General features: G+C 42.9%; 1 protein-coding gene across 3 annotated transcripts in view; it reads left to right on the top strand.

Annotated features, from left to right (window-relative positions):
- The window catches only part of Prkg2 (protein kinase cGMP-dependent 2), a 108,598-nt gene extending 92,652 nt beyond the window's left edge, over positions 1–15,946 (top strand). For 2 of the 3 annotated variants that reach the window (XM_039091638.2, XM_063272877.1), the window contains 4 exons: positions 2,158–2,280; positions 3,571–3,633; positions 11,811–11,877; positions 13,617–15,946. In XM_039091638.2, coding sequence (XP_038947566.1) covers positions 2,158–2,280; positions 3,571–3,633; positions 11,811–11,877; positions 13,617–13,712 — 349 coding nt within the window. In that variant the 3' untranslated portion in view covers positions 13,713–15,946. The remainder of the gene's footprint in view (positions 1–2,157; positions 2,281–3,570; positions 3,634–11,810; positions 11,878–13,616) is intronic. The other variant, NM_013012.2, reaches the window with a different exon arrangement.
- Positions 15,947–26,376: the final 10,430 nt, after the last annotated feature.

Genomic DNA, 26,376 nt, shown 5'->3' on the forward strand with positions numbered 1-26,376 from the left:
AGACAAGTCCGTGTTTAGTGTCCTGATCCAGTGTCTCGGGATGTCAGGGAAAGAACACTGTGGAAATAACAACCCATCTGCAAGCCTAAGTCGTATGCCTGCCTCTGTGTGTGGCGAAGATCCCGAACCAATGGCTTTCCCTCCAGCTTCATTCTCTTCACAGGGGCAGCATAGGTCGCTGGAAATGCGGTGCATTTCCCTTGCCTTAAGTCTTTATTATTTTATTTTATTGTGCCAAAGGTGAGTACGGTTTGGTTTCCAAGCAGCACAGGGCATAGACAACCGAGTAGTGAGATCGCATGTAATTTTCCAAACTTAAAACTTCTAAGACACAAAACTGTCTTAGAAATCCAGGCGATATATGAATGGCCATGCTACCTGCTTCGCTGGCCACATCTCACACACTCTTTACCCGGCAGGACATTCTCTGACGTATTCTTCTCTTGGGTGCTTAACAGGGCCCCCTTCTCCCTCCTCATCCTCCGGTGACAGCTCCTTCTCTGTATTCATTTCTGAGTTTTCTCGTTTTCCTGAGAGTTTCACATTGGACCGGTCAGACCTTGGCCTCTTTTCCAATTGACACTCATTGGGTCATACCCTCAAGTCCTGCAGCCATAAACCTTACAAGATGGCCCAGCTCATATTTCCTTTGTGTTTTTCCTCCATGCTGGGCTCATAAACCTAATAGCCTGCCTGTCAGTTCCTTGTGGCTCTGGGACATAGCCGTGATCCTTTCCCCTGTAACAAGCTGCACCACCACTGAGTCAGCCAACTTTCCATTGCTGTGTCACTAACGCAAGGTCACTTACGAGTAAGAAAAGATTTACTCTGGTTCCGCAGGAGGTCTGCCACTATATGGTGGCCAGGACACAAGGAGGAAAAGACGAGCACCCCAATATTCCAGTCAAGGTCATCTCTCCAGTGGCCCTTCTTCTGGCCTCATTCCCCAAAAGTTCCACTACGTCTCTATTCTGCGGGATAACCCGGACCCATATTACAACACTCACCTCTTCCCTAGTTTGTCCATCTTAGAGAAAACGGTTCTAATCTCGGGCACTGTAGGCAAGCATCATTCGTGGTTTCCTTTTCTCGCTTCCCCCACCCCATTCACTACGTCAGCACATCCTGTTAGAGTCATCATTAGTCTTAGCCCAGGCTATACAACGAAATTCTACAAACTGGTGGCTTTTTTAGAGCTCATTTGTTTCTTACCGTTTGGGAGCTCTAATGAGGGCTCCCTTTTAGTCGTAGAGCTCTTATGGCATCCTCACCAGGAAAGAGCTGGACAGCCAGCATCCTGTCTCAGAAGCTCACCAATCCTACTCACAGATGGCCGCACCCTCAACCTAATTAGCTTTATAAAATCCCATGTGCCATCACTTCAAGAGTATGGCTCCAACGTATAAATCGGACCAAGGGACATAATTAGTACAGCCCACGGACTAGGTAGAGCCATGTCTATTTCACTACCTCCAGCACTGCTTCCCACAGTCAGCCTGCCAGCTTCATCCCGTAGTAGATTTTATTTTTTGTATTACAAAACAGAAGACCGGAGTGACTCTAAGTTCTACCACTGACTCAGATCCGTGCCCAGCCTCTTACTGTAGCCCATGGGATACACAGGACGCTGCTGTAATCCCTCAGGCTCCTAGAAGCTTACTCATTTTGCCGTCTACACTGCCCACTCCTGTCCACTCCTGCCACATACTTCCTGTCTCAGAACTCAGTGACCACAAACAAGGCAACTCTGTGTCCCATCTGCTCCCTCTGTCCTCTGAGACTTCTCCTTTGTCAGCTTAGAGGGGAGGCTTTTCCTACTCACCTTCTTACACACACACACACACACACACACACACACACACACACACACACAGAGATGGAAATCACATCCACCTCCACCCCCCTTCTCCTTTTACCTTCTTTTTTAGGGCTTATGACTGCTTGACATTACCTATGCCTATCATTCAAGTGATGAGCTTGGAGGAAATTCCCTGAAGGCTTCTCCACAATGCACCACAATTTGTTGTAAAGTAACTAAGAAGGGAGGAGGTGATTGGAGGACAGAACAGAGTGGAAAGAGAAGTAGGAAAAGAGTAGTCTGTCCCAGAAGCCTCCTAGACTGTCGCTGAAGTATGTTTTATTTTGTGTCTTTTCCAGCCCTCCCTTTTCTGGGATAGACCAAATGATGACCTACAATTTGATTCTCAAAGGGATCGAGAAAATGGATTTTCCTAGAAAGATAACAAGGCGACCCGAGGATTTGATCCGGAGGCTTTGCAGGTAAGAATGACCGTGGGCGACACCTCTCTGTGGAGGAAGTGTGAAGGCTTCCGCTACCTGTGCAGTGAGTGAATGCTTCACAGTTAGCTTTTGTGTGTCCACGACTTGAACATCTTGTGTTGCTGCTGTAATTGAAGAAAGTGTTTTAAGTTAAAAAATATTTTTTGAAAAATGTTTGCATGTATGTATGTGCACGGGTGCGTGCCTGGTGCCTTTGGAGGCCAGGTGATGTCATCGCAGCTGGAATTGGAGCTATTAACGGTTGTGAGCTGTCATGTGGGTGCTGAGGACCAGGACAGTCCCTCTGGAAGAGCAGCAAATTCCCTTAACCAGAGCTGAGCCACATCTCTAGCTCCACAGTATTCTTCATTCCTTTTCGTTTTTTAAACAGCTTTAAAGAAAAGATTTTTATTTATTTTTATTTCGTGTTTATGGGTATTTTGCTTGCTTGTATGTCTATGTACCATGTGCATTCCATAGAAGACAAAGGAGGGTGCTGTGTCCTCCTGGGCTGGCATTAGAGACAGCTGTGAGCTGCTCTATGGGTGGTGGGACTTGAACTTGAGTCCTCTGGAAGAACAGTCAGCGTTCTGACCCACTGAGCTATCACTCCAGCCCCTTAATTGTCTTTAAGAAAATGTACTTTTGGGGTTGGGGATTTAGCTCAGTGGTAGAGCGCTTGCCTAGCAAGTGCAAGGCCCTGGGTTCGGTCCCCAGCTCCGGAAAAAAAAAGAAAAAAAAAAAAAAAAGAAAATGTACTCTTCCAATCTTCTTTTAAAGTCGGCCTTCGGCTCACTATTGAAAACATCATTTTTCTGGGAAACATTGGAGTCTCCCAGAGCTTTGTTTCGTTTGTTCAAACTGCTGTGCCCCCGCCCCACCTTTGAAGACATTTTTGAAGGATTTAACATCAGCAAATCTAGGACATCAAACCTGGTTTGGGAATTGCAACTAGGAAAGCCTACCCACTTCTAAGATTGCAGCTTAGGCATAGAGAAACCCTAACACACTTCCCAGGTTTCTTAGCAGAGTTTGCAACTAGGTTTGCAGGCTAACATTTATTCACGGTGTAGCCACAGCTCGTGGGAAGAGCTGATATATCCAGACACACAGCTGCCGCTCCTCCATGGAAACCCCATGACTTTGTTTTCTCCCTGTCCTCAAGTGGCTGAGCTGCAGTAGGATCGGATGAAGGTTATTGAGTGAATGAAGTTAAACACAAACATTACCCTTTAATATAAAAACCACTCGTATATTGATACTACAATCTTCTTCCATAAACTATTTTAGGCAAAACCCAACAGAAAGGCTGGGGAACCTGAAGAATGGGATCAACGACATTAAGAAACACAGGTACCGATTTTCTTTGTTGCTGGGATAAGCATAGAAATATATAGAATAAACAGGTGTCTTAGATAGGGTTTCTTTTGCTGTGATAAAAGCAATCTAGGGAGTAAAAGGTGTATTTCAGCTTACAGCTTGTAGTCCGTCATCCAGGGGAACTCAAGGCAGCAACCTGGAGGCAGGGGCTGATGGAGAGGCCATGGAGGGATGCTGCCTACTGGTTTGCTCATAGGCTAACATGGTGGGGAGCATTTTCCTCAGTTGGGGTTCTCTCTTCCCAACTGATCTTACATGGTATCAGGCTGACATACAGGCCACCCATCCGTATATGAGATGACCATGATGGGTTCTCTCAGGAGACCGCCATGCTCAGTTACAGGCTTTCCACTTTTGGGTGTTTCAGGGTACAGGTTTTCTTTGTACTTTGCTAGTTATAGTTGCCCGAATAAGTCATAATATGCTTTCCTTAATACTGGGGTTCATGTCAAACATGAGCTAAGTTATTTTACAAGCTATAAAATCACACCATTGAGTCACAGAAACAGTTTTGCATCTACAGTTTATCATCATCATCATCATCACCACCACCATCACCACCATCACCACCACCACCATTATCATCATATTAATAACCTGGCTTCTGTAAGGGAATTAAATAATAGTTTTGGCTTTGAATTTGTAAACAGAGCAGGGTCTAATTCTTGTAGAGGTGTAGAAGAGAAAGATGCAGCTTAACCCATTATTAAACATCACCGACTAATGCGTTTTTTACTGTACCGTGCTGTAACAATGTAGAAACTACTCAGTTACTATGTTACTATGTAACTATAGTAGGAACTCTGGCAGGAACTATGGCAGGATCCTATTCTGGCCTCACCTAGGTCCTCAATCCTTACAACTCCATTAAAAGAATTCACCAGAGACAAAGTATAGTATAAAAGATAGGGAACAATTATTACCATGTGAGGTGGCACATCAAGGGATAAGAGTGTGCAGTGGCCAAAGGGACCATTGAAGAGCAGAGCGCCTCGTGTCACTGTGAGGGCAGACGGTGGGCAACAGGATCACTGACTGCTTCTGACTGTATGTGTAGGTATGCTCGATGCCTGTTTCTTAAGTCACGTGAACAGACAGATTTCCTGAGGGGCGTTTTCCTGTCCAGACTGACAAACTCTCTCGGGTTCTGTCTTACAGGAAGGGAAGTGGGTTGCCAAGGCTCCTGCTGGCTAGCGATCTTACAAGGTTTGAGGCTTCTGGATCTTGTTTGAGGTGGTGTTAACTGCTTTCAGGGCAGTTCAGGAGGTCACGTCTCCAGGGGCAGAGAAATGACTCTGGTCATTTAAAAGTAATTGAAGTCCTACAGCTCTGGTCCTTGGCTTGACAGGCTGTGCACTGTGAAGCAGGAGTCCAGCTCCAGAGTCCTTAAAGCCTGCTAATGTCTAGACATCTCCTCCCTAGAAACTGTATCCTGACTCCTTAAAACCTTTTCTGCAGCAAGCGATGAATAACGTGCTCGCTCGCTAAAATGTCAAACGGAACCACAGCACCCAAGACCAGGAGAGCAGTTGATTGTGGTAATACTTACCATGGTTGGTAGTTTTAGGTTGTTAAAACCTCTTTTATTTATTTTCAAATTATGTCAGTTTCTGTCTGTGTGTGATTTATTGTAAGTCATCCCCAGCCCATCTCAGTTATAACTAAAACTACATATTCATTTAAAATATAGTTTCCTTTGAGGGATTCTCCAAGTTCTCCAAGTTTATTTTTCTGTTGATGTCCATTGATTTGCACAGACCCACAACTTGGAGTCATCTCATGGTGACCCAGCATTCTCCCTTAATAGCTTTTAGACCCCTGACAACTTCCTTGTCATCCCCTCTAATTTGATCAAATATTCAAATGTGGCACTTTGAACCTTTAGGACTTGTGATTTCAAAGTCAATCTTTGGCAGATCCTAGAGTTTTCAGGATGTTTTCATCTTGCTTATAACCAACAGAGAAAATAATCACCTGTGGCTATGGTTTGATGGTCCACATATAAATGCGAGAATGTTATTATCGTAAGCCTTTGGATATGCCGATGTGCTCCCTTTCAGAAATGAAAACATCTCTGTTTTATTCCTCTCGGATTGGGGGCTGACGTTTCTGTGTGTATGTGCTGGGAGTCAAGATAAAATCTGGAGTCCCATGCATGTTTAACACGTGCATTCCCCGCAAGCCATGCCCCTGCACTCTGCTGGTATCGTTCACTGAGGAATCAGGGGAGAGTCAGCAGCCTGGACAAAAAAGGAGGCGGCTACTTGTTCTCCTTGGCTTCAGCTGCAAAATGAAAACTCCTAAGCTGCCAGTCTTGCTGCCTGATTTCATGATCTCCCTCACAATAAAGCCCTGTGTTCACCATTGAGAAACCAAGCTCCCCCACAGGGTGAATGAGAAAGAAAGGGAGGGAGGGAAGGAGAGAGACTGCAGAGGGGGAGACAGAAGACAGATTTATTTGGAACTTCATAGACATTAAAGTGCTTGTAATACTTTATTCACTCTCTGGGTCGCCTTCCGTTAAAGGTAGAGAAACACTGTTCTAGATAAACTCTCATTATTTGTCTTCAAACCCCATTTATCTTCTGCTTGGACCCCACACTTGCTGCCAGTGTCTATTCTCATTACAGAATGACATATAAACACACCATTCATATTGACAGGCAGCCTGCCAGTTAGAGTGATTCTTATTCTGTTGTCCCCACGCCCCCCTGATTTTAATCTAGGAGTTGTCATGCTTTCATGCTTTGCTGTGGGGTGGTTGGAAAACAGAAGTGGTCTTAAGTGCTGATAAGCTCCGGTCTTAGCCTGTTCCTCGGTTCACCTGAGGCTCATTCAGAAGCGCCAGGTGCATTGTGGTGGGATAGGCAAGCACCTGACATGATTTGGCTTTTCCTTTCAGTGAAGTTGATTGGTCCATTCTCTAGAATAAGGAGGCTTTCTTCTACCACACAGGGCTTCAGAGGCAGCGTGCAGGGGAGAGTTGGCAAGAGACAACAGATCGCATGGCATTCTCTGAACTGAAAAACAGGATTTCATCCTAATTTTCTCTATTCCTGGAGCTATTTTTTTCTAAGCCACCGAGCTACGGGATACGTTCAGGGTGTATGTGTGTCTTTGTCTGCTTAGGGTGTGTTGTGGGGGTTGTGTGTATCTACATGTGCCCAGGGTGTGTGTGGGGTGTGTGTATCTGTGTGTGCTCAGGGTGTGTGTGAGGTGTGTGTGTCTGTGTGTGTTCAGGGTGTGTGTGGGGTGTGTGTGGGGTATGTATGTCTATGTGTGCTCAAGGTATCTGTGTGTGTGTGTGTGTATGTGTGTGTGTGTGTGTGTGTGTGTGTGTGTGTGTGTGTCTAGATCAGCAGTCTAGTCTCAGTCTTGGTTCATGACCCCCACAAAGGTTGCAAATCAGATATCCTGAATGTCAAATATTTACCTTATGATTCATAACAGTGCAAAATTACAGTTATGAAATAGCAACAAAAATAATTCAATGGTTGGGGGTCACCACAACATGAGGAACTGTATTAAGTAAAGGTTTGCAGCATCAGGACGGTTGAGAACCACTGTTCTAGATAAAAAGCTTTTTAAACTTCATGCAAACCTTCCAAGTCTATAGCTTTGTTACCACCCAGGATATTCTTAAAATTCAACAACAACAGTCTTTTAGGGGCTGGAATGGTTGAGAACACAAACCACTCTTGCAGATGACATGAGTTCAATTCCTAGCACCCAGGCCAGCAGCCCACAACCACCTCTAAGTCCTGCTCTAGGAGATCTGACACCCTTTTCTGGGCTTCTTATTGGACACACACACACACACACACACACACACACGCATGCACACACCCATCCACTCCCCACACACTTTAACATAATAAAGTAAACCTTAAACAAAATATCTTTAATGTTTGTGTTAGATTCTCCTACTCCTCTGTAAAACAAAATTAATTTTTAAAAGAAAACTTTTCATTCTGGCTTTGAATTAAAACCAAAGTATGCCTGATGCAGTAAAAATAAAAAAATTAAAACAACAACAACAACAGCAACAACATTTTTCTATCAGTTCCCGAGAGCCGGATTCGCTCGCTCAGCCTGCTACCCTGCCATGGGGTCCACAAGCCACCCATTCCCAGCCATCTCTTTTTTAGCCTCCCTCTCCACGAGGTCCCCTAGGCAGTAGTTACCACCCCCCCCCTCTCTCTGTCTCTCTCTCTGTCTCTCTCTCTGTCTCTCTCCTCTCTCTGTCTCTCTCCTCTCTCTCTCTCTGTCTCTCTCTCCTCTCTCTCTCTCTCTCTGTCTCTCTCCTCTCTGTCTCTCTCCTCACTGTCTCTCCTCTCTCTCTCTCTCTCTCTCTCTCTCTCTCTCTCTCACACACACACACACACACACACACACACACACACATCTGGTTCTGCTGCCCCTCACGTTCTCCCCGCGCACGTGGGCAACAGAACCAGATCTGCATGCTCCAACTGCCTCTCAGCCATTTCTTTCACTCAGCGCCCTCTTTAGCCCGGCAAAATCAAAGTTCTAGAAACTTGTAATTTAGTAATTAGATCTACATGTTAAATTCTCAATCCACAATACATCCACACAATAAGCTTACAACCAATCGATAAGGATATGAACCGCCCACCTAGATAAGATAAATTTGCCTACGGAAGTCCATCCCAGCTACCTTGGCAATTCAGGACCACCCAGATCTGGGTCATCCTTCCCGGTCTCCATCTTGATTCTCCTCCTTCCTCCTCTTTCTCGCCTTACAAAAGCTTTGTCCCCGCCTCACTCTCTATTGTCCAATCATGTGTTGCCTTGACATCAACCTACAGATGCCTAGGCATAGCATTTACTCTATCAATAAATATGCCTAGTTTGTGTGCCCTTTATTAAATCACCTTCTGTGTGTGTGTGTGTGTGTGTGTGTGTGTAGCTAACCAAGAAACAAGGCTTCTCTCCCAAAGACGAGGAAAGGCTGGGGAACCTGGGTGGATGTAATTATGCAATCCTGAAAGGAGATAAACCAAGCACCTTACCCTGACATTCGAGAACAGTGTCTGTACATCTCCCCAGAGCAATTTCTGTTGTGTCCCTGTCAGTGCAGCTCTGCTGAATGTTGCTCTCTTATCAGAGTGTGCCACACCCGCACTGCATACAACACAGCCTGTCTCCTGCATTGCATATGCTGCAGCCTGTCATAGGACACCGGGATTAATTCAATGGCCACTCGCCCTAAGCAAATGCTGCTGTTGGTCAGATTGCAACAAGCACCCTAAGAAGTGCAAGGCCATTTTCCTCGCTAGAACATTAATCACTAGAGATCCTTGGATTAAAAAGCGTTGTAAGTTGTGCTAAGAGTAGTTCCTGATTTGGGTGGCAAAGATGATCATCCTACAGAAATAGGTACCAAGAAATGTCTGCAGAGGGAGCCCAGCTCAGTGTCAAGTCTGATGGGATCATCTTGGAGAAAACCTAGGTGCTTTCACACAGGACAGAGGATAGGCCGACACGAGCTAACGTCGTCATCTGATCCCTGCGTTTTACTCTAGTAAGAACTTCTACTGATATGGTGCCCGAAGTGGAAGGCATGCGTTCCTACTCCATTACCAAACTTAGACTTGGACTGGGAAATCCAGCTAAGGGCTAAGCCAAAACTAACTCTGAAGTGAGGGAAGGCTGTGGAAGAAGGGAGGAGACTTGGCTTCTGGTATGGCTGAAAGAAGCCAGTGAGAGGCTCTTGAAGGTCTCCTGCCCTTGGCCGTCACCACTCACAGTGCTGCACCCCCCTTTGGTCATTCTCCAGATGACTACAGTTACCTTTCGAGAACCAGATTGTACGGTTCCTCGGCATTTTGTAATGGCTTTCTATCACACTAAATTTACTGTGCCCTAAACTCCAACAAAGCCCCCTGGCATTTCACTGTTTCTTTGCTGTCTTTCGCCATCTTCGTTTTTACAATTTACTTAAGTTGTTTTTACCATGTTTTAATTGATTCTTGGAGAACGTCATACCATGGATTTTGATCACATACACCCTTCAGGACCCCTCTTGAATCCACCCTTTTTACTCTCGACTTTACCCATCCGGCTTTGCGTTTTCCTCATCTTTAACCCGTCAACTCCAATTTGGTAAGACCTGCCCTGGAGCGTGATTGACTTAAGAAAACTGACTCTCTGTCCTCCCAGCAGCCACCATTTGCCAATGCCTCCTTGAATGGGATTCTTGCTTCCCTCCCTCCCTCCTCCATGCTGGACTTCATCTCTCAAAGATCGTCTGCATGCTGTTACAATCACCATGCATTTCAGACAGACAAATCCTCCGCCGCACTGTTTCCTTGAAGTTACTCACCGCCTCTGACCCTAATGATCTTTCCAACCCCTGGGTATCTTTCCTCCCTATTTTCTTCACAGTTTGTATCTCAGCTGACTCCTGCCTCCTCCATCTAGGAGGTCCTTGCTGCAGAATCCTGCATGACTTCTCCCATCTCCTCACTCTTTAAACACCACCCCAACTGGGAGCGACCCTTCCGAGCTTGCCCCATCCCACCACCACCTACCACTCTGTTCTCTTTCACCTTCCTGGAACTTACTAGTGTCTCGATTTAAATCTAGCAATTTGTGATGGTCACTTACTTTGTCTACCGCCTTACCAAGATAAAAACATTAGATATTTTTTCATACTTGGGACAAGTTGTCTTTCCGTAGTGCTTGCTCCCTGGCTAAATCGACATCAGTAGCCTAATAACTACTGATCAGTAGGCAGAGATTAGCCTTTTGTAAGATTCCAAGAGGCAGAGCAGTGGGTCTCTAGGAGAAGGGAGGCCTCCCGACGTCTGCTATGACACGTAAGACCAGACACACCTCTTTACATTAATGATATAATGTGAATAAGAAATTCCAGCCGTCAGCTTGACTCAGTATCCCCACACGTCACTCACTGCAGCGCACTTTGCTGCTGAGTCTGTAGACACTGGAGAACGTGGAGTGGAGGAAGCTGACGGCAGAGTGCTCAGGAGAAAATGGTCGGATGGACTGATGAAAGACTCCTGGGGCCATTGTTCCTCCAAAGCGAAGGAGAGGAGCAGGCCGAGTTGGAGAGGAAGTTGGGTCACAGGATGCGTTTTGTTGTTGTAAGAATGAAGTCGTTTCTGGATGATAATCGAGCAGCGACAGCAGTGATGGCGAAGGATGAGAGAACCACAGCAATAACCAGAGACGAAGTCATGGAGCCCGTAGCAGAGACACTGGCATTAGGGAGACGATAAGGAAGCCCATTCGTGGTTCAGGACAGAAGGCAATGCGGGGGTGGGGTGCAGGTGGGCTGAAGATGGATTGCGGATGATTTTGTTTAATGGGCCTTCCCAGTTTTGCCCTGTTGTGCTTTTGTTTCTCATCATAACTCTCAGTGAATTAAGAATCAAGAGTAGCATCTAAAGCAATGATTCTCGATCTACGGCTCACAATCCACCCCCTTGGGGCTGAGCGACCCTTTTACACTCGCCCAAGACCATCAGAAAACACAGATATCTACATTACGATTCATAACAGCAGCAAGATTACAGTTAACAGATAGCAATGGAATAATTTGATGGTTGGGGGTCACCACAACATGAGGGACTATAGGAAAGGGTCCCAGCATTAGGAAGGTTGAGAACCACTGGGACTGGATAGCTCTGTGGTTAAGAGTACTTGCTGCTCTTGCTGAGGACCTGGATTCAGTGCCCAGCACCCACACGGTAGCTCACAGCCTTCCATAACTTTGATTCAGGGGAACTTGACACCCTTTTCGGAGCCAGATATGCTCAGAAGAGGGTGCACGTGTTCATGAGCCTGCATGTGTGCAGGCGAAAAGGAAACCTGTACATGTAAAGTAGATAAATCTTATACAGATGGGAATGAAGTTCTGAAGGTCCGAGGAGGTGATACCCTATCTGCTCTGAACCCAAGTGAGACAGGGAAATGTCTAGGGTGGTTGCCGGGCAGTGGGAGTGCCCGGTAGTCATGGATTGAATATGAAATGGGTCAAGACAGCCTTCCCTGTTAACTTCAGCTGCACTCTCGCAGGTAGGGAGTGACATAATGGATCGACAGATGTACTCTCACATGCTAATCATAGACTGTGAGTAATATCCTCCGTATTTCTCTCATTTTAGGTGGTTAAACGGTTTCAATTGGGAGGGGTTGAAAGCACGGAGCCTTCCCTCACCTTTACGAAGAGAGGTATGGTATTTGCTGAAACACCCCTGCGATTAGTTTCTAGGAGCAAGTTTTTTAAAATACATTTTGAGGGGGGGAAGAGGGAGGGAGAGAGGGAGGGAGAGAGGGAGGGAGGGAAGGGGAGAGAGGGAGGGAGGGAAGGGGGAGAGAGAGCACATACATAAGAGATTTTAGATTTTTAAAAAATACTTCTTATTAGGTGAGTTTGTCCTACTAATTTTTTTTTCGGAACTGGGGACCGAACCCAGGGCCTTGCGGTTGCTAAGCAAGCGCTCTACCACTGAGCTAAATCCCCAACTCCTTGTCCTACTAACTGTGATCTAGAGACTTAAATAGTGTGGTTGGGACTGGAGCACAGACTCAGTGGGAAAGGTGCTTAACACATGAGCATGAAGACCTAATACCTGCATAAGAAGGCGTGCACTGTAGTGTGTACCTGCATAAGAAGGCGTGCACTGTAGTGTATCTGCATAAGAAGCTGTGCACATAGTGTGTATCTGCATAAGAAGCTGTGCACATAGTGTATGTGTCTGCACAAGAAGCTATGCACTGTAGTGTGTGTGCATGCATAAGAAGGTGTGTACTGTTGTGTGTGTGCATAAGAAGCTGTGCACATAGTGTGTGTGTCTACAATCCTAATGCTGGGGAGACAGAGACAAGTGGATCCTGGGAACTCACCAGTGATGAGCTCCAGCTTCAGTGAGGGACACTGCCTCAAAATGTAAGGTAGAATGTAATTGAGTAACGATGCCTGACGTCAGCCTCTGGCATCCACAGGCAAGTACACACACAGGCAGTGTGCAGGATAACCCACACATGCATCCGCAAGCACACATATGCTCATAAACACACACAAATGAAATAATAGAATTGCCTATGGGATGTTCACTAGGGTCACCTCTCAGGAATCAATGATATGCCAATATCACCAAGTCCCAGAGCAGTTAGAAGCGCTCGGGTACACAGATGAAATGTAATTTATTGTTAATTACAATAAGACTCTTGTAATATATTCGCCATGTGACAACACATGCTATTAAAAAATGTAATTATAGCTATACCTAAGAGAAATACTACTGTTATTTCAGAAATAGAGAAAATAAACTGAAATATAAGGCACTTAAAGAAAGATCAAGAATCATGGTCAATTATAAACCTATTTTCCATTAAAAGGAGAATTAGGTGTTCTATAATTTGTTTTAAGTAAAGAATTTCAAACCACGGTTACAAATAGTTTAATACCACAGTCATTTAATTTTCCTGGTGACATTTCAGTACCGCTTAGATTTGGGCTTGTCCACTTATTTCCTATTTTGCATACTTTACAGGGATAGAGTAACTGTTCAAATCCAATACTGGCAAGAAACTTAAATGAAAGAGGAACTCTGATGGATTTTAATATTTAAAACCCTTTTTGTTTTGAAAACATCCCTTAACTTGATATAGGAAGGTAGATAGTATTCATTTTACCTTTTCTTTAGAAAATAATTCCTCCTGTTGCGTAGCTCCTGACGCATGTTACCAACGATAAAATCATGTGCTTCTAATGAGATGATCTCACTGTGGGGAGACGGTGACACGGTGCAGATGAGTGGCTCTCCTTTCTATGTCATGTGTGATGTGTGATGTATGTGATAGGCTCCGGTGTGAAGTCAGCACTCAGGTAGGAGAAGCTTCACCTGGATGTACTGTCACACTTGGTCACCTTGGTCCTCACCTTTGTTCTATCCTTTTTCCATTAGCTCAGTGGCCCCATAGATCACAGCTACTTTGACAAGTATCCTCCTGAAAAGGGGGTTCCTCCGGATGAAATGTCAGGCTGGGATAAGGACTTCTGACAGGAGAGAAACCGACGCCACCGTGGAAGAGGACCGTGAGGATCGGTGACACGATGCTGATTATCCCTCTCTTCAAAGCATTGTTAGATCTCCCGGAAGACAATGGCAGAAAAGAAAACCCTGATAGACAGGGAAGGAGAGTGGCCGGATGTGGTTCTGAATGAGAATGTGTCCTTTAGATGCTGTGAATTATTCCTGTATTCCATTCTGTTCTTGTCTAAAGATGTCAAAGGTTGTTCCTTTCCATTTCCATGGTCCGATCCATTTTCGTTGGCATAGCACAGTTTTCTCTCAAATCGGTTTCTCCCTCCAAATCAAACTCTCCTGCCTAGAATCCTAATAATATTAATATGGCTTTTGTTCTCGAGCACCTAAGTTATCCAGATAGAAGGAAGACTACAGAACAACGTTAGAAGAATCACTCCAGGGCTCAGCAGACACCAGGGACTTCCTCCTCCGATTGTGGTTTCCAGACATCTTGGGAAGTCAATAGAAGACCATGAATTTTATTTTCTTTCAACTTACAGATACACTAATATATTTTTCGATGTTATTGAAGCAAAAGGAAACATTTGGATATTAATGAGTAGTGCCAGTTACTAAAGAAGGCCAGTCAATCAAATCAGATAATCATATCAGTTTTAATAAAAAAATAGAAAAAATAAAGCAAAAACCATTCCTTTTCCTTTGACCAGTTGCGATACTGCAGAACTTACCAAAAACTTTGTTAAAAATAGTTTGGAAAGTGTGGCTAAATGATGGGCCTTCGGGAAGGTTTAACTTAGGCTAAAAAATATATTTCCACTACCAAAGTAGAAAACTCAGTGGAATAAAATCCTAGGGACATTTCCTTCCCACCGAAGACAAAGCATAACGAACCCTGACAGCTAAAGTTGCTGACTCTTGCAATCTCTGAGATACTTCGTTCAATCCTGTTACTACTGCTATTAGTAAACCCAAAGTATAGAAAGACCACGTGGGATTTTTAACGAGAAGCCCATTGGCGAATGTTGAGACTCGCAATCACTGTAGAGGTAATGGTTTTGCTTGAAGGAGGCAATCAAGTCTTGTATATAGAGAGAACCCAGGATACTGAGGGTGTGATGGGATTTTAGAAGGAAAATGAACGCCCAGAAGCTGGCCTTGTCCTGTTGCCTCTTGGCGATCTTCCAATCTGGAAGTGAGAGAAAAGCTTCCAGTGCACTGGACTCCTGTCCCTGAAAGCTTTCCTGGTGTTTGTAGGTGTCCCACTTCTCCCTTTCCTTCCAAACTGATGGCAGATGTCCCTGTATATTTCTCGTCTGGAAGAGGAGAGACAGTATCCTGATTCATGTATCATTCACGCTTCTGGTTGTATTTTCATATGATATATTCTATGTGAAAAGAAAACCGTCCATTCCACAGACACATCTCCATTCTTTAGAGAAAGTCAGCTGTCTGTCTCATGAAGACTGAAGCCAGAGAAGCAAAGCCCAGAATAAGAAAGTGCATCCTTAAGAAATTATATTTACACATTTAGAGTCCTTTGCTGAACCAAAGAGTTTCGTTTCTCGGGATAGATTTTTAAAGATTATGTATTGTATATAGAAAAGCCATTTTTAATAGGGTTAATATAACATGCTTAAAGAATTTCTAAAGTCTAAAAGTATCTTATTTGCATTTGGTTTCTATGTACTATATGTTTTTCCATGTATATATTTTATAATTACCAACATATGCAGGTAGAAAACTGATCTATTCGATGGCCCTTAAGACTGTACAGTTATAGTAACAATGGTTTTCTCAAGAGTGTCTCATTATTGTAATTGAAAAGACAAATCTGACATGTAGAGAGTTAAAACACACCTCAGAGGTTAATTTTTTTTCTCAGTGGCCATACCATATATAATTCCCACACATGATTTAATGTGTTTCCTTTATAAAGAGGAGGATGTATGAGAATGAATTATCATTTAATCTCAACTTGATTTCTAACTCAGTGACCTGGGGAAAATGATTTGTCTTTGGGTACTAGCTTCCTACTTGTAGAACAAAGACTAGGTACAGCGGTCTCTACAGACAGATCCTGCTGGTATTTGTGAAGTGGTCCTTGCTACATCGGTGGAAGCTACTGTTACTATCTCTGTTGAAATTAAAGCGGCCTTAATAACTATTTAGTTCTGAACCATGTGTGTCAATGGTGTCTATGTGCAAAACTTTGAGTTAAGTCTCTGCAGTAAAGATGGTTGATCAAACTTTGGTGTATAGAAAGCATTCATTAATCATCACCAAAATGAAGTGCTCTACTGAAGTGACTTACATTTAAAATTTATGGGTTAAAGATACACACACACACACACACACACACACACACACACACACACACACGAATGGGAAGTTATCCCTATATGTGTAAAAGCCATCATATCTTTAATCATTAAATCATTTCTAATTTCTCTTTTCTAGGATGTTACTGTATTTTTTCTTCATCAGATTTTTCCATGCAGAATCAATTTATCATCGCCATTGCTCCTTAATTTTTACCTAAGTATTGATATCTGAAGGATGGTAAAAATCCAGAAAAGAAAGGATGAGACCTAGATTTTTTTTAACCATAAATCGCATCTTTGCTCATCAGTCATTTTAATATATACACTTAAAATGTTGAAACATGAGACCTAAGTACTCGTAGTGGCAGATCCCTGAGAATAACCACTCAAAAATGTGTGCATGTGCTTCTCAACCTAATAATACACCCCAATCTTGCCTGTCAGACACCACACTAGAAGCACTTAAATGCACTGTCTCATGCACATAAGAATCTCCAGATTATATCCCACACCAACTGTTGACTGTTCCCAAATCCCCATATTGGCCTTAAATACTTACTATGTTCCTAAATACTGATAACATTCCTAAATACTGATAACATTCCTAAATATTGATAACATTCCTAAATACTTATTACATTCCTAAATACTTATTACATCCCTAAATACTTATTACATTCCTAAATACTTATTACATTCCTAAATACTTATTACATCCCTAAATACTTATTACATTCCTAAATACTTATTACATTCCTAAATACTTATTACATTCCTAAATACTTATTACATCCCTAAATACTTATTACATCCCTAAATACTTATTACACTCCTAAATATTTATTACATTCCTAAATACTTATTATATCCCTAAATACTTATTACACTCCTAAATATTTATTACATCCCTAAATACATATTACATTCCTAAATACTTATTATACTCCTAAATACTTATTACATTCCTAAATACTTCTTGCATTCCTGATTTCCTTGTAATGCTTTTGCCTGGACAACTGCCCGTTGATGTACATGTCTAATAAATTATCCCTAAACTTAGAGCACTCACCCAGAAGCATCATTTTGTCTCTTAGATCCTTCGTGCCAGGGGATGTAGACAGGTAGCAATGGAAGATGAGGGGTCTATACCACAGCATTGGAGGGCGCCAGAGTGCCTGAGCTGGACCTTCTCAATGGCCAGCACTGCACCAGTTAGCCTATGCTTGCTGCCTCAACGATTTGGAGTCTTTAGGCTAGATACGTCTATAGCAGCACTGGAATCCAAAAAGGAAGGTTCTAGACGAGACAGAGACAGAAGCTCTGTATGAAGTCAGAAGTAGTCTAACATCACTTCTGCTTTATTCTAGTGATGGAAATGCACGTCCACCCAGACGTGAAGGAAGGGTACATAGATGTGAATTCTTTTTTTTTTTTAATCTTTATTAACTTGAGTATTTCTTATTTACATTTCGATTGTTATTCCCTTTCCTGGTTTCCGGGCCAACATCTCCCTAACCTCTCCCCCTCCCCTTCTATATTGGTGTTCCCCTCCCCATTCTCCCCCCATTACCACCCTCCCCCCCAACAATCCCGTTCACTGGGGTTTCAGTCTTGGCAGGACCAAGGGCTTCCCCTTCCACTGGTGCTCTTAGTAGGCTATTCATTGCTACCTATGAGGTTGGAGCCCAGGGTCAGTCCATGTATAGTCTTTGGGTAGTGGCTTAGTCCCTGGAAGCTCTGGTTGCTTGGCATTGTTGTTCATATTGGGTCTCGAGCCCCTTCAAGCTCTTCCAGTACTTTCTCTGATTCCTTCAATGGGGGTCCCGTTCTCAGTTCAGAGGTTTGCTGTTGGCATTCGCCTATGTATTTGCTGTATTCTGGGTGTGTCTCTCAGGAGAGATCTACATCCGGTTCCTGTCAGCCTGCACTTCTTTGCTTCATCCATCTTATCTAGTTTGGTGGCTGTATATGTATGGGCCACATGTGGGGCAGACTCTGAATGGGTGTTCCTTCTGCCTCTGTTTTAAACGTTGCCTCCCTATTACCTGCCAAGGTTATTCTTGTTCTCCTTTTAAAGAAGGAGTGAAGCATTCGCATTTTGGTCATCCATCTTGAGTCTCATGTGTTCTGTGCATCTAGAGCAATTCACGCATTTGGGCTAATAGCCACTTATCAATGAGTGCATACCATATGTGTTTTTCTGTGATTGGGTTACCTCACTCAGGATGATATTTTCCAGTTCCATCCATTTGCCTATGAATTTAAGCAAGTAAAAGATCTGTACAATAAGAACTTCAAGCCTCTGAAGAAAGAAATTGAAGAAGACCTCAGAAGATGGAAAGATCTCCCATGCTAATGGATTGGCAGGATTAATATAGTAAAAATGGCCATTTTACCAAAAGTGATCTACAGATTCAATGCAATCCCCATCAAAATACCAATCCAATTCTTCAAATTTGCAAATTCATCTGGAATAACAAAAAACCCAGGATAGCTAAAACTATCCTCAACAATAAAAGAACTTCTGGGGGAATCACTATCTTTGAACTCAAGCAGTATTACAGAGCAATAGTGATAAAAACTGTATGGTATTGGTACATAGACAGACAGATAGACCAGTGGAATAGAATTGAAGACCCAGAAATGAACACACCTATGGTCACTTGATTTTTGACAAAGGAGCCAAAACCATCCAATGGAAAAAAGATAGCATTTTCAGCAAATGGTGCTGGTTCAACTGAAGGTCAGCATGTAGAAGAATGCAGATAGATCCATGCTTATCACCCTGTACAAAGCTTAAGTCCAAGTGGATCAAGGACCTCCACATCAAACCAGATACACTCAAACTAATAGAAGAAAAACTAGGGAAGCATCTGGAACACATGGGCACTGGAGAAAATTTCCTGAACAAGATACCAATGGCTTATGCTCTAAGATCAAGAATCGACAAATGGTATCTCATAAAACTACAAAGCTTCTGTAAGGCAAAGGACACTGTGGCTAGGACAAAATGACAGATCTTTACCAATCCTACAACAGATAGAGGGCTTATATCCAAAATGTACAAAGAACTCAAGAAGTTAGACCGCAGGGAAACGAATAACCCTATTAAAAAATGGAGTTCAGAGCTAAACAAAGAATTCATAGCTGAGAAATGCTGAATGGCTGAGAAACACCTAAAGAAATGTTCAACATCTTTAGTCATAAGGGAAATGCAAATCAAAACAACCCTGAGATTTCACCTCACACCAGTGAGAATGGCAAAGATCAAAAACTCAGGTGACAGCAAATGCTGAATTCTTAATGAAGTAAGTTTTCAAAACCTAAGTAGCAAGTCTTACAACAACCACAATCCACTTCCGGGACTCCCATATGCAAAACAAATCCACTCCCTCTCAGGAGCTTCTGTAAATATATCATCAGGCTCAGCATCCAGGATCTTGTCATCTGAATCCTTATTCAGGTGCGGATGGAGGCCCCCGGGTGCATCTCCTTGAGTATATTCTTTCAAGGCTCAAAGCCTTGCAAACAAGTAAATAAGCCATCTTCCCTGGACACTCACAGCACCCCATGGCGAAACGATGAAAGGCCACCTCTTTGCATCTTTGTGTAGGACACAGTGGATGGTGTAGGCTCAGGCTCACTCTGAGAGACGTATTCAACCTGCAGCCAGTGGGCTGCATCATCTCACAATAGCTCTTAGTCTGCCTCAGCACATGTGTGGGGGTCAATGTAGTGATCCAATATCAAAGGGTTGGACACCCCTGAATACCACAATTCTGGTTTCTGGGCCTGACTTGGGGTGCCATTTTGTGCTCTGGTGTTACCTAGGAATTGTTCTTCAGTTATTTGCCGTACGTGAATTCACAATGAACTCTATTAGACACATGTTCCGTCAATGACTGGACAGCACATGCTTGAGACATTTTAAAATCTATTTAAAAATGCTGTCTCAAGCAGCTTCAAAAACATCCCGAGAGCTCCTTTATTGTGATGTCTGCTCTTTCTAATACTCTCTTCTTGGAGATGTGTGGAATTCTCACACTGGGGAGGCAGACCTAATAGGACCAGGAATTCAAGATCACCATTGCCTACTTCGTGAGTTCAAGACCAACCAGGGTGTCATGAGACCATATCACCAAAAACTGAAATTATTCACCAACAAAAAATTCATTCTTCTTTAGATTTGCCCCAAGCTCCTAACTTCCTGTTAATAATCAGAAAGGAGAAGCAACAATAAAGCAGACACAAAACAGGGTCGTTGAGTTCTTGAGGGAAAACTGATAATTTGAACACAACACATGACCATAAACTGGAGCTTGCATCTGGCTTTCACAATGACCAAATCTTGTCACGTTAAGTGAACCACAGCTTATACAATACACAAACCTTTGTTACATCTTCCTTACTTGAGATTTAAAAACACTAGAGGCAGGGTGGGAATCAGTCTGTCTGGACCAAAGTCACAGGCCTGATGGCTACTTCTCCCAAGGTGAGCCCTCTGGTCACCAGCCCTGTGGCTTTGCAGCAGTATTGTAGAAAGGATGTCTAGAGGAACACATTTCAGCTTTAGCTAAGTTAACAGAGCACAAAATAGCTTGTTTTCAAAACCAGTAAATACATAATACATGACTGTCCCCCTCTACATAGCTTTCTTATTTAATTTGCGTTTTTTAACCAATAGGCTTCCTTTTTTTTTCTATCTAATATTTATTAACATTTGTGGAGGACATCAGCATCATATTCAGTAGGAAACAACAATAGTAAGTTGACTTAGGTGATCGACGTGCAAACTCTAAATTGAATTATAGCTGCGCCATTTTGAATTTTAGAAGGCAAAAGGAAGATCTTTTATTCACTGTTTAGTGGATGGATTTGAATTTAAAATTATAAAGGGAAAACAACGTGAAATTTGTAAACTTCTTTGGTGAGGGATGCAAATAGACACGCACTGAACAGGAGCTAAGAGCTGGTGGAAATGTGTTGCAGTTAAGAAAGACCCTGTCCAGTCTTCAGTCCTGGGGCTCTATGCAGAAAATGGGGGCTTCCTCTCCAGGTGAGAAAGTTTGGGTGTACAAGAACACGCACTGATTGGGAGACAACTACGTAACCCTGATATTTAAATTGCAAGAAGAGCCTTGGGTTGGAATGGATCATGAATGCTAGGGTCTGGAGCAGCCCTCTGTCTGCACTGGACTCTTCTTAATTTTTTTTTAAATTTCAAGCATGAATGCTGTATTTACATCATTTCCACTCTTCCCTCTCCTTACTCCAACTCCACTCATGTTCCCCCATTCTTGAGATGTGTGTGTGTGTGTGTGTGTGTGCGTGTGTGTGTGTGTGTGTGTGTGTGTGTGTGTGTGTAATACCTAATGAGTTCCACTAGTGTTTTCACAGAGCATGGTGGATGGGTTATTTACAGATGCATGGCACTTTACCAGTGGCTATACCACTGAGGAGACTGTCTCTCAACCATTAACTGCCTAGACATCTTCCAGGAAGGGTAGGGCCTTGTGAGCCCTTGCTCCTCCATGACAGGGTCTACTTTAGCATAGGGCTTGAGGTAATCACATCTGCTATGGGTTCATGAGTACAACAGGAAATCTGCCCAGAGGACATTAGACTACCCAGTAGTCTACCCCTTCTACAAGCTCCCAGACTCTTTCTGATGTGACTCTCTCACCGGAGAACCTCTTAGACAAATGAGTAGTGGACATGACGAGAGAGTCTAAGCTGTCTTCATAGATTTTCCTAATAATTACTAAGAGAGTGCTTATGCTGCAGGACTTGTTCCAGACAGTGAGGATAAGAAGGGGGCAAAGCTCACAGTCCTAACACATGACTGTGTTTGTCAGATAAGGATACTCACGCAATGATCCCCCTCCATCGACGACCATAAAATCCCTTTATCTCGTGCTCTGTCTTACGCACTTATTGTATATTTTGTTTCAAAGAATAAAACCAACTCTAAAAAATTAACTTGCATCATAGATGTAGGCCAGATAGCAAATCCTTAAAGTAATAATTTAATAATAATAATAATAATAATAATGATAAATGTCTAATATCTTCAGCTTTCACTACAACAAATCAGTGTGTAGGCAGCTAACTGTGGTAACCTCTTCCATACCTGTATAACAACGGATTCCTTGATTTTTTTTGAATCTGCATCTTAGAGTTAAATCTTTATAGACTTATGTTAACTTTGTTTCTTATGTATCCTTACTGATATATATTTTTTTATTTCTTTGATTTATTTAAAATGTAATTATATCATTTCCCCTCCCTGTTTTGTCTCCTCATTTCTTCCCTGTCTGCCCTCTCCCTCCCAAATTCATGGACTCCTTCTCTTTGATCATTGTTGTTAAGTGTCCTGTTGATGGGTTACGACAAAGGTTGAAGTTGTACTTCTGATAGACTTCTGCTCTCCCACCTTCTTCCAAAGCCTGAGTCAGAGATCTCCTGACACTGCCTGTCCTCTGATAAATACGTAAGCATAAATAACGAATAGTTTGATAAACTGATATACGTGCTCAGTTAGTCACTCAACTGCACCAGACCCAGTTCCAGGAGTTGGATGGTCAGCAGTGAACATCTTCTATTTCTACAGTGCAGCACAGATTGTAATGGCTAGGACATGAGGATAGAAACAGTGAAGATTAGTCTAACACAGAATTTGTGTATAGAGAAAGACAGTACATCCTCGTTAGTGGACTGCACTCCTAAGTAAGGAGAATTTAAAGTCTTATCTTGTTTAAAAACAATTGACTCAATTGGACGAGTCCCTCCAGGGAAGCGGTTCTCAAATTTCTGTGTGGAAGTTGACAGACGCATCTAAGCACAAGTTTCACCCCAATTGGCATGGGCCTGGCTCCATGGGAAATGCGGGTCTTTTAACTGTGAAGTCATGTAACTGCTGCTCTATGAAAGCTTTCATCCCTTTGAGACAAAAAAAAAAAAAATCTTGGGTTCAAACTGAGTAGGTCTTTTCATTATACTCCTTACCAACATAGAGGAAGTGTTTAAGGCAACATGGCTGCAGTCAGCGTGATGCCCAAGTCTCTGGAAAAATTTACCTCTTGTTTTCTCTGGTGGGCCAGTGCCTCCTTCAGTCATAATCATTCCCCTTGGTTATTGTTGGAACGAGAGACGCTTAGGCCTAATTCTGTCTCTTTTAGCTCCAGATGAGGTCTGCTTTGCATTACCCTACAAAGCCACCTGCTACTCGCTAAGGGCACTCTCTCTGACGAGCTCCATAGCCAGGCCCCATGAGAGTTACATGCTCTGATTTTACAGGTTAGGCCCTCTCAGATCTACTGCATCTACCAAAGTTATTACACTGCAGTTCCTTCAGGAGAAGCCTATGAGGAACCCCAAGATGGAAAGAGGCCTGGTTTTGTTCATTTAATCCTTCAGTTCCCTGGGAGGAAGCATCCTCCTCCTTCTGCTCTGTTCAGAATGCCTTTACATACATAAAACTTTCAGGTCTTTTCTACAAAGTGTCATCATTTAAATAGTAAAGGAAGAGATAAGCAAATCTAAGGCAACCTCCCTTGGGACCAAAGCTTTGACTTCGACTTTCCAAAGCTTACAGTACCTTGGGGTTTTTCAGAGAGAGCCTTCCAGAACTGATGCCAATGGCCAATGGGATGCTTCTAACCAAAGAACAAGGATTATTTTCAAAATGGAAAACCAAGATCTCATTATTCATTTAAGAAAACTATTTCTCTTTTATATAAATATACCAGAGACTTTCATCACAGGGATGAATTCCATTAAACAAGATCTTAGGATACAGTGTGGATGAGCAGCTGGGAGACTGGAAGTGGTCAGGAGATGCGTGCGTGGATGATGCCTGAGCCAAGCCTGAACGGTGAGGAGAAGCAAGGTTAGACTATCAAGAGTTCTGAGCCCAGAAACCAAATGCAGGAGCTGCAGGTGTTCATGAATCCACTGTGTTTCAGGAAGGAAGAGAAGCCTTGCAGGTCTCCAGTTGTGAGGCTTAGAAAAGCAGAAGGCTCCTGCTGAGAGTTCTCCTGACTCTGAGAGTCCTGAAGGCTTTGAGTTTCACCCCAGATAAATGGGAAGCCATGTCATTTTCCCCATTTGAAGCAGAAGAGGAATCTAACTGGATATATGTTTATTTCTTTTCTGAATCTGCTCATTTAAAAATATTTTAATAGTATAAATTAATGGGTGAGATGCAATAATACATGCACGTCACTGTAAAGTTTAAAAAAGGTTTATTTTATCACGCACTAGTGTCAGCTTCGTAGAGCCACATGACATCTGGTGGATATTTTCATCTCAGTCAGCAAAGTGTCTCACCCGCTCTGCTCCATCCCATATCACACTGCTGATGGCTTCTCTCTGAGCCTGGCAACAATCTCCCTATCCATCTAGTTCCCAAGACAGTTTGCCACCCTGCCAGACACACATCCCAATTCCATGGTGGCACAGTGTGTCCAGTCACCACACACTCTATGAATTCAATTAAATTGCCACGTGAAAGAACACACAACACAATAATCTCTGGTCCAATTGATAAGATATAATTTGCTCATCTAGACATAGAAAGCCCTGTACACATCCATCCCTTAAGAATATTCATAACAACCTGTAAATGTGCAGAGAGGAATCTTAACATCAGCTGCCATGTTCTCTTGACTGCTCCCTCTCCTCTCACTCCAGTCTCCTCCTCCTCTAAAACTTTTCTCCCGCCCACCCTTCCTTCTCATCCAATGACAGGCCTCATTCTATCCTGTACCTGCCTTCCCCTAAATAATGACATCAACCTACACATGCATACACACATACGTACACATATACATGCACACATATATACGGTATATACTTAACATTTCCATGTTCTTATCATGACTTCGTGTTCTACTTATTTTTCCCTAGTAAGTAATACAGTAGACTCTAGGTTGCTGTGGACTACAGTCCCTCCCTGTTATCTGGGAGGCTGGAAGTCACTGCTGGGCATATTTAGACCCCTGCTATCTAACCCCCCTCCTTTCCCTCCTAATTCTAGCACCTAGTATCCCTGTTTTGCATTACTCTCTGCTTTTCTTACACTTCACACTTGAAGGAGAGTGTGTGGAATTTATCTTTCTCCTTCTGGTTTATATATTTAACACAACGCTTTTCAGGTGCAAGCATTCGGTACCATTGATACAATGCTATTTTTTATGCTTGAATAATATTTCATTATGGCAAAAATATTATCATTCTTATTTTTTACTTCTTAGTACAGCTAATGGTAAGGTTCAACCTAAGTTGATTGATAAAGTGAAATCTCTCACAGGTAATAAATGAATACAAGTCCTGGAATATAGGCTACATTTTAAAGATTTTTCATATCTCTGCTCATTCCACCATTTCTTCACATTTATGTTTTTAGCGATCGCTGTGGGGTGGTATCCTTCGGCAGGACATGAATGGGGAGTGGTGACAGCATTCAGGCTGGTCAGCTGTCTGTTGAGTTACTTGGTTCAGTGAGACACAGATGGGCTTAGGTCCAGAACAGAGCATTCAGTGGTCATGAACGAGCTTGGTGAGTGGGTAGAGCTCTACCTAGAGAGAGAAGAGAGAGGTGTGAGACTAGAAAAATGGAGGAGCTGGGTCTGTGTGTGGGGGTGGGGTGGGGTGGAATTCAGAGCTTTCAACGTGTAGGGTAAATATATATGTATAATATATACTATATATAGTTACTATATATAATATATATAATATATATATATATAATTGTGGTTTGTCCTGAAGTTATCTGTATTTTGATGCTAATTCCACTGCTCCAAGGACAGCTGTCTAGTCACATACTCAGAACTCAGGTGACTTCACCAGAACCACCTCCCCATTGAATTTGTAAAGTACAGGAGAGGGGCAGGTACAGGATAGAAGGAGGCCTGTCATTGGAGGAGAAGGAAGGATGGGCAGGAGAGAAGTTTAAAGGAAGAGGAGGAGACTAGGACAGAGAGGGAGAGAAAGGAAGACGGAGAGAGGGGAGAAGCCATGGCAGGTGATGTTAAGATTCTGCTCTGTGTATTTACAGGTTGTTATCAATGTTCCTAAGGGATGGATGGTATCTGGCTTTGTATGTTTAAGTGGGCAATTATATCTTACAAATTGGGTCAAAGATTATTGTGTTGTGTGTTCTTTTATGTGAGGGTTTTAGTGTAGGAAAGTGTGTGGCTGGGATGTGTTTCCGCCAAGATATCTAGCAGATATCTTGGGACACCACGGTACAGGACCCAGTGAGGTAAAAGACAACCTTTACTTTTTATTTTTATATTTTTACAACAATACACACACACACACACACACACACACACACACACACACACACACAC

Source organism: Rattus norvegicus, chromosome 14, assembly GCF_036323735.1.
Source record: "Rattus norvegicus strain BN/NHsdMcwi chromosome 14, GRCr8, whole genome shotgun sequence".
In the NCBI taxonomy this organism is placed as follows: Eukaryota; Metazoa; Chordata; class Mammalia; order Rodentia; family Muridae; genus Rattus; species Rattus norvegicus.